This window comes from Astyanax mexicanus, chromosome 25 (genome assembly GCF_023375975.1).
Source record: "Astyanax mexicanus isolate ESR-SI-001 chromosome 25, AstMex3_surface, whole genome shotgun sequence".
Lineage (NCBI taxonomy): Eukaryota > Metazoa > Chordata > Actinopteri > Characiformes > Acestrorhamphidae > Astyanax > Astyanax mexicanus.
Window position 1 is genome coordinate 9,014,532 of NC_064432.1, and position 16,196 is coordinate 9,030,727.

Consider the following 16,196-nt stretch of genomic DNA (forward strand, 5'->3'; position numbering starts at 1 on the left):
CCAGAGCTCTGTTGTAATAAATTGCTAATTTGCTGAAGATCTAAGTATCCTGTCTCTCTATCAACTCTACTTCGGGCTTCCATCAAAAGAATCAAGGGGAACGCACTGGAGCAGTTGAGGGTAGTGCTGTTTTTCCCAACACCTCTAATCTGTATTTAATTCTACAATATTTTACTGTTAATTATTTTTACAATAAATTACTCCTTTATTTTTATTATCTAGATCTGTCCAGAGACACCACAAAGATTAATAAAATATTTTAATCTGTAATTTTACTGCAGACTGTAAATCACTGATCAGCCTCACAGCCTCAGATCCAGCATTTAAGCTGCTGATTGGCTCCCTCTAGTGGATTTATCATGACATCACACCCAAACTCAACCTGTTTCTAATCCTGACTGAAGATCCTGACAGGATTATGAAACTCTGAGCAAATACTGGATTTTCAGAGCTCAGTTTAGTGAATATGTTTCTCTCAGTTTTCTGAATGGAACAGTTGATGTCTTCGGTTCATCTATGAGAGAGAATCAAACTGCTGCTGCTGATCAGTGTATAAAAAAACAGTGGATAAAACACTCATTAGAAATGTGGAGTGATGGATGAACTAGACGTTCAGAACTGTGCATGGAATATACACATATAAACATACATAAAGAAGTTATACTCAGTTTATATTGTAATCTCATAAATGTAGTAGTGTATGAGAGATTAAGATCAGCTTTAATAAAGAGCAGGAGAGCTCTGCTGTTTTCACACCTTCAGCTCAGACAGGAACTGTATATAGCTGATGACACTTGGACACTTCCTTTATTAACAGCACTATTGTAGTTAAAGTAGGCGAGAGGTGCAGCACTGCTGTAGTGTTTCTACAGAGACGCAGTAATTCAGTATTTCAGTCTTTTAGAGATTAGACATGTCTCTGAGTGTTTATGATGACGTGATTGGATTTGGGGAGATGAACAGAGGAGATAAAGTGGAGATGGTGGTGGATATCTACGAGAGTGCAGACGCTGTTAGAGGTCATGACCCCAACACAGAGATGGAGGACACCAACACAATGAGGATCCTGAAGACACAACAAGCAGGTACCATTACTAATTACTGATTACTGATAAGTGTACTTGACAGCAGTTATGTATGGTAGTGGTGTAAGAGTGTGTGGTGCTGGAACAAGTGTGTCAGACACCAGTGTCACTGCTTGGTTAAGAAAAGCCTACAAAAGAAAGGTTTCCAACCAAGAGGCCTTCTTAGGTCAGAAACCAGTGAAATGTGGGTGTGAGAAAGTAAGACTCTATTAACTTGTTAAATTATATACATTAGCATTGTTTATTTTGTACTGTATGGGGATAAGCATGCACCCCTTTAGACCTGATAAACAGGAAGTAGTAGAGAGAGACACAAACACAGAGACTCACTAAACTCAAATGTACGTTTATTGCATTAAGTTAAGTTGCCCTCCACCACACCCAAATAAACTTACAGGGCTAAACCCCCTGATTTTAGGTGACTCAAATTTGGAAAAGGCTAAAAAATGTAAGGGGTCGTTTGGGAGGGGTACTGTGTGATGTATGGGTTTAGAGACAGGGCAGGAGGGAGAGCTGATTGGCAGAGCTGCAGCAGTTTGCCTCTGATAGCGGTGAGATGCAGGGGGTGGAATTATTGATTGACTGATCTGCACATTATGATGTATCTGTATACCAAAGTATGCTGACACATCATCCTCACCTATAGCACAGTTGAACCTGAGAGGGCGCTGCAGTGAAAATGAAATAGTCCTAGCTTATACTGTGTATCAGGAAAGTGAGTACACTCCTCACATTTCTGCAGATATTTAAATATATCTTTTAATGGGACAACACTGACAAAAGGACTCTTTGAAACAATGAAAAATAGTCTGTGGGTAGCTTATATAACAGTGTTAATTTATACTTCCTTCAAAATAACTCAATATACAGCCATTCTATAGCAAGTCTAAAGTACCGGCAACACAAGTGAGTACACCCCTAAGAGACTACACCAGAAATGTCCAAATTTAGCACTAATTGTCATTTTCCCTCCAAAAAATCATTTGACTCATTAGTGTTACTAGGTCTCAGGTGTGCACAGGGAGCAGGTGTGTTCAATTTGGTAGTACAGCTCTCACACTCTCTCATACTGGTCACTGAAAGTTTCAACATGGCACCTCATGGCAAAGAACTCTCTGACGATCTTAAAAGACAAATTGTTGCACTAAAGATGGCCAAGGCTAACCTGAAGCTGAGCTGCAGCCCAGTGGCCAAAATCATCCAGCATTTTAAAAGAGCAAGGTCCACTCAGAACAGACCTCGCGTTGGTCATCCAAAGAAGCGTCATGTCCTAATGTTGTCGTCTTTGAAAGATAGGTGTAGGAGTGCTGTCAGCTTTGCTGCAGAGATTGAAGAAGTGGGGGTTCAGCCTGTCAGTGCTCAGATCATACGCTGCACAGTACATCAAATTGGTTGTCACCCCAGAAGAAAACCTCTTCTGATGTCTGTACAGAAGAAAGCTTGCAAACAGTTTGCTGAATACATGTCAACAAAGGACATGGATTACTGGAACCATATCCTGTGGTCGGATGAGACCAAGATTAATTCATTTGGTTGGTCAAATGGTCTCAAGCATGTGTGGCTGCAATCAAGTAAGGAGTACAAAGATAAGTATGTCAAGCCTACAGTCAAGCATGGTGGTGGAAATGCCATGGTCTGGGGCTGCATGAGTGCAGCGGTTGTTGGGGAGTTACATTTCATTGAGGGACACATGCACTCCAATATGTGCTGTGAAATCTCTCGCTTTTCCCTGTTGCACTACCCTCTTCTAAGATTTCAGCCTGGTGTCTGGTCTCTGGAGCTGAAAGCTAGAGGCAAATGTGATGAGGTAATGAATGTCCTGTCCTGGTCCACTCTCCTGTGCATACTGGGATGCGGCCACATGTTCACAGAGGCTGTTGGGGGGCAGAAAAATGGTTGCACATGTGGCCAATGGCATTGCGCAGGCACTTGGGGCAGCAGTTGTTGCCCTTCAAACAGCCCCATCGCCACCAAGTCTGATGGTGCTGCAGGGCCGCAAGACCTGGCTGACTGCAGATGGTCTGGGTCTGCTGTGTGTTCTCCTGCTGACTACAATCACAGTGCTGTGGATCCAGTTCAACCACCTGACTGGCCCCCATGTTTTCAGTGCGGTCTCCATCCAGGGTTGTTTCAAGGCATTTGGATGCCCCAAGCAAAAACATAACAGACTTAAACCTTCTGCAGTTTGCAAATTAGACAGACACACCTAATGATTTGAAGAAAGTGAACAGCTGTTATATAATGCCCTTAATTATCAGAGGTTATTCCTACCTTCCATTTGGTGGAAAGATTATCATGGTAGAATAGCTAGCATAGCAGAAAAGACATGCCACCTTTATTAAAACCAAAGGAATCCCTTTTTTTTCTGGATTTTTCTGGACTGAAACTCTGCTTCCTGGTTGCTGAGGGTTCATATTTTGTTGGTTGCAGGAATCACAAACCTGGCTGTGAGGGTCCCGCTTGAGGGGGATTCGAATAAAAGTCTCGTTGAACTTTCATTTATTGACCATCACAGAAATTAACTCTACTGTTGTCATTTTTTCACCCTCCTCCATCTTTACTTTCTGAAACAGACTATTGGTAGTAAGCCGTCTATCACAAAACCTGGAGCTATCAGCCAACAGCATTTGATGAGGGAGATGACCCTGACCCTGCCAATAAACTGTCAAAACCCCCCTTTTCTACACTTAGACGCGAAACTTTCACTGGAGCAAAAAGAGCAGCCCCAGGCAATGCACATAATGTAAAGGACAGCTGTAAATTCAAGATGAAAAAAAAAAACACTTGAAAAGGAGTAAAATGAAGTTCGAAATAACTTTTGACACTGATGTGATTCCATAGTTGTCCCTCCTCCAGTTCTATCCATCCCTTGTCCTTTCCAGACTCCCCTCACCTCGACTTTGTGGTTATATTGGACCTTTTAATTTATACACGTGACACTGTGGACTGAAGAATGTTAAATATCTGCATACAGTTTCAGAAACTGAATGTTGTTTTCGTCCATCTGCACTACTATCAGACTTCATCTGAACTCCCACAATTAATTTCACCTTGCCATGAGCACACTGATCAGTGTTCAGCTTTACAACTTATACAAGTGTGGGTGTACCTAAGCTCTTCCCTGAGGCAACCCTTCATTATCAATTTACATACTGCTGTCCCATGACTTTTGTCAACTCAGTGTACTTATTATTTCTATGAGTAAAGTTCATGTATCTGTGTTTCCTCATAGAGAGTCGCTCTGCAGGAAGCAGACGCTACAGACTGGCTGCAGTGGGTCTGGGTCTGCTGTGTGTTCTCCTGCTGACTGCCATCACAGTGCTGTGGATCCAGTTCAACCACCTGACTGCAGAGAGAGACCAGTTACAGACCAGTAACACCAACCTGACTGCAGAGAGAGACCAGTTACAGACCAGTAACACCAACCTGACTGCAGAGAGAGACCAGTTACAGACCAGTTACACCAACCTGACTGCAGAGAGAGACCAATTACAGGCAGAGAGAGACCAGTTACAGGCAGAGAGAGACGGGCTCCAGAGAAGGTTTTCTGAACTGGGTTAGTGATTAATTGCAGCTTTTAATCACTTTATTAGGAACATCATTCTAACACTGGTTTGAGGTTAAACTGGTACAGAGTTGTGCCACTAAATCATTCCACATCGTTACACTATGGAGTTACATTTAAGCCACAATGTGTTGTACTCGTAAAGAGCTATTTGAAGGTGTTCATCAAGTGCAAATATAAAAACAGTCTAAGTGCATTCAGTTCCATATTCAGATGCAATAATTTGCCTTAAATCTTAAGTGTTCCAGTAAATCTGTATCTTACCTGTAAAGTCTGAATTGTACGTTCTTTCAGGTTAACTCACACATTTGTGTCTCATTTCTTTCTGGCAGCTCTGTTTCACATCTCTCAGAATTGTAATCATATAAACCAGAGAAGAGAGTTAAAATGTTTTACTGTGAAGAGCATCAAACATTTGTGACCCAGATGTGACCATATGTGTTTTCTCATAATGCATTTCTTTTGTGTTTCATCCATAGATAAAGCAGTTAGAGACGTGTGGATCTACTTCAGCTCCAGTCTTTACTATGTCTCTACTGAGTACAAGAGCTGGACTGAGAGCAGAAACGACTGCAGAAAGAGAGGATCAGACCTGGTGATCATCAACAGCAGAGAAGAACAGGTGAGAGAGAGAGAGAGAGAGAGGGGGGGGGGTCTACATTGTTTAAATATTTCTGTTAGTGAAATATCTGTGCAATAATCATAGAAATCTGTGGAACAGTTCTGGTTCTTATGGAATAATCTAAAATGCTGAAATCATCGTGTGTGTGGTTGTGTGAGAGACGTCTGGGTTGTTGGAAATGAGTAAGCAGTTATTGTACTTCAACAGATCTTCATTAACACATTGAGAAAAGGTCAGTGGGTTTGGATTGGTCTGAGTGACGGTGAAACAGAGGGGGTCTGGAAATGGGTGGACGGATCAGAACTGATCACTCGGTAAGAGACTCCTGAACTGAACTCTGATCATGATGCAGTTACTGACTCTCACTCCTCACTGCTCTGATAAACACTCTGATACTCTCCTTCTCTCTGATAGGTTCTGGAGAACTGGACAACCCGATAATTACGGAGATGAGGACTGTGTTTTTTACGGCTTTGGGTCTGATCCTGTGAAGAACTGGGCTGATTATCCCTGTAATCGTGATTTAATTTGGATCTGTGAAAAGAGAATATAAAGAGTCTGTATTGTGTGTAATTATATTAATTTTCTTGGTACTTTTGAATATATTCTCTTTTTAAAATGGTTTAATTAAACAAAATCAGGAGTGTTCTATAAAGATTTATTTCACTATTATTAAGCCTGATTCATCCTATTCATAGATAGTTTTTACTTTTAGTAGAAAATCTCAATTACAAAATTCTGTGTAGTACAAGAATATGTTTAATCCTTTTTTGGGAAATCAACCCATTATGTTAAAATGTTTTTTGGACATCCCTCCTAATGAATGCATTCAATTCCTTTAAACTGCTGACACAGACGTGCAAATGCACACACTCTTAAGTGAACAGCAACAGAACTTTATTCCAAAATTTACCCCATTTTTAAAACAATCACTAGGCAGTCAACACACTCAGAAAACAGCACCAGCTCTTATACATCAGCCAAGAGACAGCTGTGCTGACACACACACACAGCCAACTGGCCTCGCTCTGACTCCGGCTGCTGATGATGATGCAGCTACTGAATGTAAATGCACTCTTTAGCGCTGTGCTTTAGTTTAAACCCTTTAAATCTGTATAACTTCCAACAACAAGTAAATTAGCATCCAATTATACACAAGCTAATTAACATGGAGACACACACATTTAGCAGCAGCACAAACCATTCTCCTACCGTCTCTCTGCAGCTGAACTGGTCCAGATCCTCACTAAACCCCAAACCCAGCCTTTATCTCATGGTGGAGCTTCTGAAAAACCTTCATTAGAGCATCAATATCCAAACTGTACAAACTGTAACTGTGCTCATGTGCTGGATGTGTGATTATAATAATAAACAGGTTTTCAGAGACGCAGAGCAGAGAACCCTCTTTCAGATGAAGCGTCTCAGACTGAACGATCGAGACAAAGCTTTATGAAGTTTTCAGTTTCTGAGTAAACAGCGCTGGTTAGAGGATGGAGCTGAGACGTATCTGAGACTGTGTTTTTCTCACTGTTACACAGAGAATCGCGGCGGCTCCACCAGCAGAAACCCTTATTCACCCTCTAATCTGTATTTAATTCCACAATATTTAACTGTTAATTATTTTTTCTATAAATTACTCCTTTAGTTTTTTATAAAATATTTTAATCTGTAATTTTACTGCAGACTGTAAATCACTGATCAGCCTCACAGCCTCAGATCCAGCATTTAAGCTGCTGATTGGTTCCCTCTAGTGGATTTATTATGGCGTCACACCCAAACTCAACCTGTTTCTAATCCTGACTGAAGATCCTGACAGGATTATGAAACTCTGAGCAAATACTGGATTTTCAGAGCTCAGTTTAGTGAATATGTTTCTCTCAGTTTTCTGAATTAAACAGTTGATGTCTTCAGTTCATCTATGAGAGAGAATCAAACTGCTGCTGCTGATCAGTGTGAGAAACAGTGGATAAAACACTCATTAGAAATGTGGAGTGATGGATGAACTGGGCCTTCAGAACTGTGCATGGAAATATAAACATATAAACATACATAAAGAAGTTATATTCAGTTTATATTTTAATCTCAAATATATAGTCGTGTATGAGAGATTAAGATCAGCTTTAATAAAGAGCAGGAGAGCTCTGCTGTTTTCACACCTTCAGCTCAGACAGGAAACTGTATATAGCTGATGGCACTTGGACACTTCCTTTATTAACAGCACTACTGTAGTTAAAGTAGCCGAGAGGTGCAGCACTGCTGTAGTGTTTCTACAGAGACGCAGTAATTCAGTGTTTCAGTCTTTTAGAGATTAGACATGTCTCTGAGTGTTTATGAGGATCTGATCTACTTTGAGGAGCTGAACAGAGCAGATCGAGACGAGATAACGGTGATCATATATGAGAGTTCAGACGCTGTTAGAGGCCTCGACCCCGACACTGAGGTGGAGGACGCCAACATGATGAGGATCCTGAAGACACAACAAGCAGGTACCGTTACTAAATTTGTTGTATAATAAAAAGGCTGAGCTGTACTCTGTAGAAACTCTACTCTTTAAGGAAGTGTTTTACTGGTGATAATAAAGAACAAGCAGCAGAATTACTACACTGTAGCTATCAGATCACCACTGTATTGTGTTGTAGAGAATATCAGTAAATCACAGGTTCTTAGGAAGTTCTCAGTAAACTCAGGTATCACATACTGATAAAAGTGTAATTGACAGCAGTGACACATGTATGGTAGTGGTGTAAGTGTGTGTGTGTGTGTGTGGTGCTGGAACAAGTGTATCAGACACCAGTGTCAGTGTCAGTGCATGGTTAAGAAAAGCCTACAAAAGAAAGAATTCCAGCCAATAGGGGTTCTTGTGTCAGAAAACAGTGAAATGTTGGTGTGAGGAAGGTGAACTTGATAACTTGTTAAATTACACACTTTATTTATTTTGTTCTGTAAGGGGAAAGGCGTGCACCCCTGTGGATCTGATAAACAGGAAGCAGTAGAGAGGCACACAAGTTGCCCTCCACCACACCCAAACAAACTTAAAAGAGCGTTATAGCTCTTCAGTGTTTTTTAACCAGAAAGTAAAAGAGTCCCGGCCTATAAATGAGCCCAGTTCAGCTATTCAGTCTATTTCGCTTTGCTGGGCACCCCTGACCAGGGCCGTGGCGTCAGAATGAGCCCTCTCGCCTTGCCCCATGACACTCCCCTCTTCTAGGATTTTACCCACCAGGGACATGGATGAGACTCTTGGATGGCCAATGGCCAATGGTGCTGCACATGGAGAGGCTCCAATGTTCTCAATACAGCCTCCAATTGGTCACTAGGGGCAGTGACTTAGGAAGCTGTTGGGTGAAACAGGGCAGGTTGAGCCTATTGTCCCATTTGTCCCAGATTCTACGAGGCTGAAGTTGGTTTGATATTCGCAGCTCCAGATCCGTTTGGCTCGATATTCGCAGCCTCGTATTCCCCGGCTGAAGTTGGTTTGATATTCGCAGCTCCCGCTTCACTGAACCACCGTGAACTAAAGGGAGCGTTCACAAACACCCGCTGTTTATATTAAACACCTCACAGATCAACACTGAAGGAGATAGAATGAAGAAAAGCAGTACAGCTGTTTATTAACAATGTAAATATACAATATCTTATTAAATGTAATTTTATATACACGACCTTTCATAACTTTTTTTCTCCAGTTTTACTTACAACATGAATTTGCTGTTCTAGTGTAATTCATTCATTTCCTGAGTCAAAAATATCTGAAATAGAGATTTAGCCTCCTACTTTCAAGAAAACCTGGCATTATCCTGTCCGGAGCTAATTGTTTATTGTAAAATATTTATTTTAATTACTGAATTTATAATTATATATTATAATAAATATATTTAATAAAATTATATGTTAAAAGCCATTGCGCTCAAAAAATATGAGGCAGATGTTCAAGTGTGATTTTGAAGAACTTTTTCACGTTGGGCCAGAACAAATACACATGATCTGAAGAGTACTAGTCTTCTACTTTAAGGAAAACTTGAAAATAGCCTGGCCCGAGCTGATTTTATACTTTAAAATGAACTGGCAACATAGCATACCGATCCATAATGCACAAAAAAATTGAATATAAAGCTGATGTTCCAGTGTGATTTTGAAGGACTTTTTCATCTTTGGCCAGACCAAACACACATGACCTGAAGAATACTAGTCTTCTACTTCAAGGATAACTTGAAAATAGCCTGGCCCAAGCTGATTTTATACTTTAAAATGAACTGGAAACATGGTATAATGAGCAATTTTGCACAAAAAAGTCACTGTTCCAGTACAATTTTGAAGAACTTTTTCATCTTGGGCCAGAACACATAAACATGATCTGAAGAGAACTACTCTCCCACTTTAACCTTCCTCTAGTGTTAGGGTCGTGACCGACCCGTTTTAGATTTTAAATGCATAAAAATTCTACATACATTTGTTTATTGCATCAAGACTTTTTGACTTTGTCAGGAACTTATTTTTAAACAAAATAAAATAAAAAATAACTATTTTACTAAATTGTAAAATGCTCTCGTTAAAATTATAACCTTTGTGTTGTTAGGGTCAATTTCAACCCAGGTATAATATAAGCTTAAAAAAACAATAATAAGTCCCAAAACTGAACTCAAACACAATATAAACCAACAGCCCACAGCCAGATCTACCTCCAACAACTTAAGTTAGGTACATATCCATATGCATGTATGGCCAAATCAGTTTAGAGTTGGTGCTTTGCAGAGTATGCATCTCCAGTTTACAACATGCAACAATGAGAGAAAGATTTGATGTAAGCCAAGTTCTGGATCGTATATTTGATGATAATAAATCAGAGGACACACAGCAGCAATCTGATACAGATGAGCAGGTTTCTGAGGAGGAAGATGATGTGGATTATTGACAGGAAGACACAGACACATCCGATCAGTCTGATGAGGAGAACATCAGTGCTAAAGCTGCTCCCTTTTGTGACAAAAAGCCCAGAATCACCCTGGACTATAACAAAAAACAAAGGAGCAGGTGACACCCTGGACAAGCTGACTGCCACCTACACTTGCTAGCCAATGACCAGAAGAGGGTCAATGGTTGTATTTTACAACATCCTTGATGTGTCTGCATACAATGCATTCAACATCAGCCACAACCCCAGAGTGTCCATCTGATTCAAAAAGAAAGAGGTTTCAGGTCTGCCCTAGCAATAAGGATAGAAATACAAATACACTGTGCTTCACCTGCAAAAAAATACTTCTGCAAAGAACACACAAAAAGTTTCACTTTTTGCCACACATGCATCTAATAATACTAATGCACCTAAAAACTAGAACTTGATTTCTGTTGGTTTGTTTTGCTTGATTGGTTGTTTGTTTGACCTTGAAAATTTCCATTTTATTATTATTATTATTATTATTATTATCATTATCTTTTATTTAAATTAAAGTTCTATAAAAAATAAAAAGATTTCTGTTCTTTACCTTTTTCTTAAAGTATTTTATATATGGGTCAAAATTGACCAGTAACACCATAGATGTTACTAGAGTTAATATTATAAACTATTTATATGTATTTATTTTTTACATTTAAGAAATGTGTTCTAAAACCCTTCAGTAATAGTCAGGTAATATAACAACCTTTTTTAAAGTTTTATTATTCTCTTGAGGTTCATTTGATAATATTTTTAGATTGAAAATCAGGGGTATGCTCTCAAATAAAAGGCCCAGGGGGGCCCAACAAAAATTTTAAAATCAAACCTTTTATGGATGATAAACCCTAACAAGGTAACTAAGAGGTGAGAAACAAATTGGATCATAAATAATTGTTTTTAGGGTATCTTAGGGCTTATTTAAGACACGGGTCAAAACCGACCCGTTAACATAAGCAATAGTAACAGAAAGCTAACACTAGAGGAAGGTTAAGGAAAACCTAGAATTAGCCTGGCCCGAGCTGATTTTATCCTTTAAAATGAATTGGCAACATGACATGAAAGCCATTTTGCACAGAAATAATGAATATAAAGCATTGATTTTGAGAATACAAGAACTCTTCATCTCATGTGTATTTGGTCTGAAAAAAGTCCAAAATCATACTGGAATATCAGCTTTAAATAATATATTTTTTTGTGCTGCCATGTTGCCAATTAATTGTGCAGTCTAAAATCAGCTCGGGCCAGGCAAATTCCAAAATTTCCTTAAAGTGAAAGACTAGAACTCTTCATCTGATGTGTATTTGTTCTGGCCCAAGATGAAAAAGTTCTTCAAAATTGTACTGGAACAGTGGCTTTTTTGTGCAAAATTGCTCGTTATACCATGTTGCCAGTTCATTTTAAAGTATAAAATCAGCTTGTAGAAGTAGAAGAAGTAGAAGACTAGTACTCTTCAGATCATGTGTACTTGTTCTGGCCCAACGTGAAAAAGTTCTTCAAAATCACACTTGAACATCCGCCTCATATTTTTTGAGCGCAATGGCTTTTAAAATATAATTTTATTAAATATATTTATTATAATATATAATTATAAATTCAGTAATTAAAATAAATATTTTACAATATACAATTAGCTCCGGACAGGATAATGCCAGGTTTTCTTGAAAGTAGGAGGCTAAATCTCTATTTCAGATATTTTTGACTCAGGAAATGAATGAATTACACTAGAACAGCAAATTCATGTTGTAAGTAAAACTGGAGAAAAAAAGTTATGAAAGGTCGTGTATATAAAATTACATTTAATAAGATATTGTATATTTACATTGTTAATAAACAGCTGTACTGCTTTTCTTCATTCTATCTCCTTCAGTGTTGATCTGTGAGGTGTTTAATATAAACAGCGGGTGTTTGTGAACGCTCCCTTTAGTTCACGGTGGTTCAGTGAAGCGGGAGCTGCGAATATCAAACCAACTTCAGCCGGGGAATACGAGGCTGCGAATATCGAGCCAAACGAATCTGGAGCTGCGAATATCAAACCAACTTCAGCCTCGTCCAGATTCTGAAGCTAGCAGGAGTCTCAGGCTGGACCGGGTGAAGTGAACACCTGGTTCCTGGTTAGCCGCTCTCGTCCTCATGTGTTGGACTGTGTTGGTCGCCAGTCCCTCCCAGACATGCACATTAAAAGGTCCAGTAAAATGGAAATGGAAAAATGGAAAATCTGAGATACGCTATGACGATATAAATAAAATGGATACTGGCCGACCCTACTGCCGTCTATGATGTATTCTCTGCAAACACGTGTTAAATGTCTGTAAACAGCTTTAGATATGGAATGTCCCATTCATCTGCACTACCATCAGACCTCACTCCAACTCCCATAATTCACATCAGCTTGTCATGAGCACACTGAGCAGTGTTCAGTTTCACCACTTATACAGGTGTGGGCATTCCCAAGCTGTTCCCTGAGGCAACCCTTCATGATCAATTTACATATTGCTGTCCCATGACTTTTGGCATTTCAGTGTACTTATTGTTTCTATGAGTAAAGTTCATGTATCTGTGTTTCCTCATAGAGAGTCGCTCTGCAGGAAGCAGACGCTACAGACTGGCTGCAGTGGGTCTGGGTCTGCTGTGTGTTCTCCTGCTGACTGCCATCACAGTGCTGTGGATCCAGTTCAACCACCTGACTGCAGAGAGAGACCAGTTACAGACCAGTAACACCAACCTGACTGCAGAGAGAGACCAGTTACAGACCAGTAACACCAACCTGACTGCAGAGAGAGACCAGTTACAGACCAGTTACACCAACCTGACTGCAGAGAGAGACCAGTTACAGACCAGTTACACCAAGCTGACTGCAGAGAGAGACCAGTTACAGGCAGAGAGAGATGATCTCCCGAGAAGGTTTTCTGAACTGGGTTAGTAATTCTTACACTTCTTAATCACTTTATTAGGAACACCAGTCTAACAGTTTTATTACCAGTCTTCCAAATTTTTATCAGTGTTGTTTGCACTGAAACCATAACCGTACATCACTACCGTAAAATGTTCCATTAAATCTGTATCTTATCTGTAAAACCTGAATTGTACGTTCTTTCAGGTTAACTCACACGTTTGTGTCTCATTTCTTTCTGCCAGCTCTGTTTCACATCTCTCAGAATTGTAATCATATAAACCAGAGAAGAGAGTTAAAAGTCTTTTACTGTGAAGAGCATCAAACATTTGTGACCCAGAAGTGACCACAGGTGTTTTCTCATAATGCATTGCTTTTGTGTTTCATCCATAGATAAAGCAGTTAGAGACGGGTGGATCTACTTCAGCTCCAGTCTTTACTACGTCTCTACTGAGAAGAAGATCTGGACTGAGAGCAGAAACGACTGCAGAAAGAGAGGATCAGACCTGGTGATCATCAACAGCAGAGAAGAACAGGTGAGAGAGAGAGAGAGAGAGAGAGAGAGAGAGAGAGAGAGAGAGAGAGAGAGAGAGAGAGAGAGATGTTTAAAACTGTTTAGTAATGTTTATCGCAGCAGTAAGAGTGTATTTAACTGTAAAGCACTGTAAAACTACATACATTTTCTGACAGTTTTTTGTTTCTACTCCCTCTGTTCATTTTTTTTAGCTCCACTGATCATAAACACTGGGAAAACGTAAATCACGCACCGGATCTCGATGAAAGAAAGGTTGAGAAGAGAAGTTAAAAATCTTTACTGATATAAATTGTGTAATTAGTTGAGAACAAAATGAAAACAACCACTGAAATCATAGCCTCATCCACTTTCTGTGAAGATTGAAGAACAGGGTGAAAGTAGGATAATAAATTATGTAGAGAAATAGAGGGACTACTGTCTGTAATGATAGAACTACAGTGTCCTATATGATCAGTGCAGCTAATAAGACGGACTGTGGACTGTGTTTAAAACACAAATTCAGTGAAGAAGAGTCCAGTCAGAAGAACTGAGTTAGAAGAATATGATTAGAAGAACACAATTGAACACAGTTAGAAGAGCACAGTTAAGTGCTGTTGATCTCACAGGTTTCCTACAGGTGGAAGAGTGCTGGTTCTTATAAAATAATTTTAAATGCTCAAATGATGACATGTCTTCAACAGGTCTTCATTAACACATTGAGAAAAGATCAGTGGGTTTGGATTGGTCTGAGTGACGCTGAAACAGAGGGGGTCTGGAAATGGGTGGACGGATCAGAACTGATCACTGGGTAAGAGACTCCTGAACTGAACTCTGATCATGATGCAGTTACTGACTCTCACTCCTCACTGCTCTGATAAACAGTCTGATACTCTCCTTCTCTCTGATAGGTTCTGGAGACCTGGAGAACCCAGTAATTACAGATATGAGGACTGTGGTGTATGCGGCTATGGGTTTGATCCTGTGAAAAACTGGGCTGATTGTCATTGTTATCGTCAGTTGGTTTGGATGTGTGAAAAGAGCATATAAAGAGTAGATATTGTGGGAGAAGTGTGTAATATTACCTTTTTGTTACTCCTGAATAACTTCTCTTTTTAAAAGTGTTTAATTAAATAAAGACAAAAACAAGAATCTGCTGAAAACAGGAGTGTTCTATAAAGACTCATTTCACTGTTATTCATTCTGATTAATCTTAGTCATACACAGTTTTTACTTTTAGTGAAAAATCTCAATCACAAATTTTGTGAGGGTGATGCAGTTACTAAATATAAATGCATTCTTTAGCACTCACATTCTCAGATCCAGCATTTAAGCTGCTGATTGGCTCCCTCTAGTGGATTTATCATGACATCACACCCAAACTCAACCTGTTTCTAATCCTGACTGAAGATCCTGACAGGATTATGAAACTCTGAGCAAATACTGGATTTTCAGAGCTCAGTTTAGTGAATATGTTTCTCTCAGTTTTCTGAATGGAACAGTTGATGTCTTCAGTTCATCTATGAGAAAGAATCAAACTGCTGCTGCTGATCAGTGTGAGAAACAGTGGATAAAACACTCATTAGAAATGTGGAGTGATGGATGAACTGGACGTTCAGAACTGTGCATGGAAATATAAACACAAACATACATAAAGAAGTTATGTGTTGTGATCTCATAAATGTAGTCGTGTATGAGAGATTAAGATCAGCTTTAATAAAGAGCAGGTGGGCTCTGCTGTTTTCACACCTTAAGCTCACACAGGAAACTATACGAGCCACTTGACCACTTCCTTTATTTTAGTTAAAGTAGGTGAGAGGTGCAGCACTGCTGTAGTGTTTCTACAGAGATGCAGTAATTCAGTATTTCAGTCTTTTAGAGATTAGACATGTCTCTGAGTGTTTATGATGATGTGATTGGATTTGAGGAGATGAACAGAGGAGATAAAGTGGAGATGGCGGTGGATATCTACGAGAGTGCAGACGCTGTTAGAGGTCATGACCCCAACACAGAGATGGAGGACACCAACACAATGAGGATCCTGAAGACACAACAAGCAGGTACCATTACTAATTACTGATTACTGATAAGTGTACTTGACAGCAGTTACACATGTATGGTAGTGGTGTAAGAGTGTGTGGTGCTGGAACAAGTGTATCAGACACCAGTGTTACTGCTTGGTTAAGAAAAGCCTACAAAAGAAAGGTTTCCAACCAAGAGGCCTTCTTAGGTCAGGAACCAGTGAAATGTGGGTGTGAGAAAGTAAGACTCTATTAACTTGTTAAATTATATACTTTAGCATTGTTTATTTTGTACTGTATGGGGATAAGCATGCACCCCTTTAGACCTGATAAACAGGAAGTAGTAGACAGAGACACAAACACAGAGACTCACTAAACTCAAATGTACGTTTATTGCATTAAGTTAAGTTGCCCTCCACCACACCCAAATAAACTTACAGGGCTAAACCCCCTGATTTTAGGTGACTCAAATTTGGAAAAGGCTAAAAAATGTAAGGGGTCGTTTGGGAGGGGTACTGGGTGATGTATGGGTTTAGAGACGGGGCAGGAGGGAGAGCTGATTGGCAGAG

The 16,196-nt window shown here is 39.6% G+C and overlaps 1 protein-coding gene across 1 annotated transcript; it reads left to right on the forward strand.

Moving 5' to 3' along the window:
* Window positions 1-913: 913 nt before the first annotated feature.
* Window positions 914-14,594, forward strand: LOC125787875 (C-type lectin domain family 12 member B-like). The gene is made up of 6 exons (XM_049472689.1): window positions 914-1,085; window positions 4,318-4,580; window positions 12,997-13,120; window positions 13,504-13,663; window positions 13,822-13,895; window positions 14,518-14,594. Exons 1-6 carry the CDS (start codon window positions 914-916, stop codon window positions 14,592-14,594), a joined length of 870 nt encoding a protein of 289 aa, XP_049328646.1.
* The last annotated feature ends 1,602 nt before the right edge of the window (window positions 14,595-16,196 follow it).

Excerpts from the sequence above, each read along its gene's own strand:
- LOC125787875 (XM_049472689.1), top strand. The coding sequence starts at position 914 with ATGTCTCTGAGTGTTTATGATGACGTGATTGGATTTGGGGAGATGAAC. Across the intron at positions 13,121-13,503 it reads GAGAAGGTTTTCTGAACTGG|ACGGGTGGATCTACTTCAGC; the intron begins GTTAGTAATTCT and ends AAGCAGTTAGAG. Across the intron at positions 13,896-14,517 it reads AAGAAAGGTTGAGAAGAGAA|GTTCTGGAGACCTGGAGAAC; the intron begins GTTAAAAATCTT and ends TCTCTCTGATAG.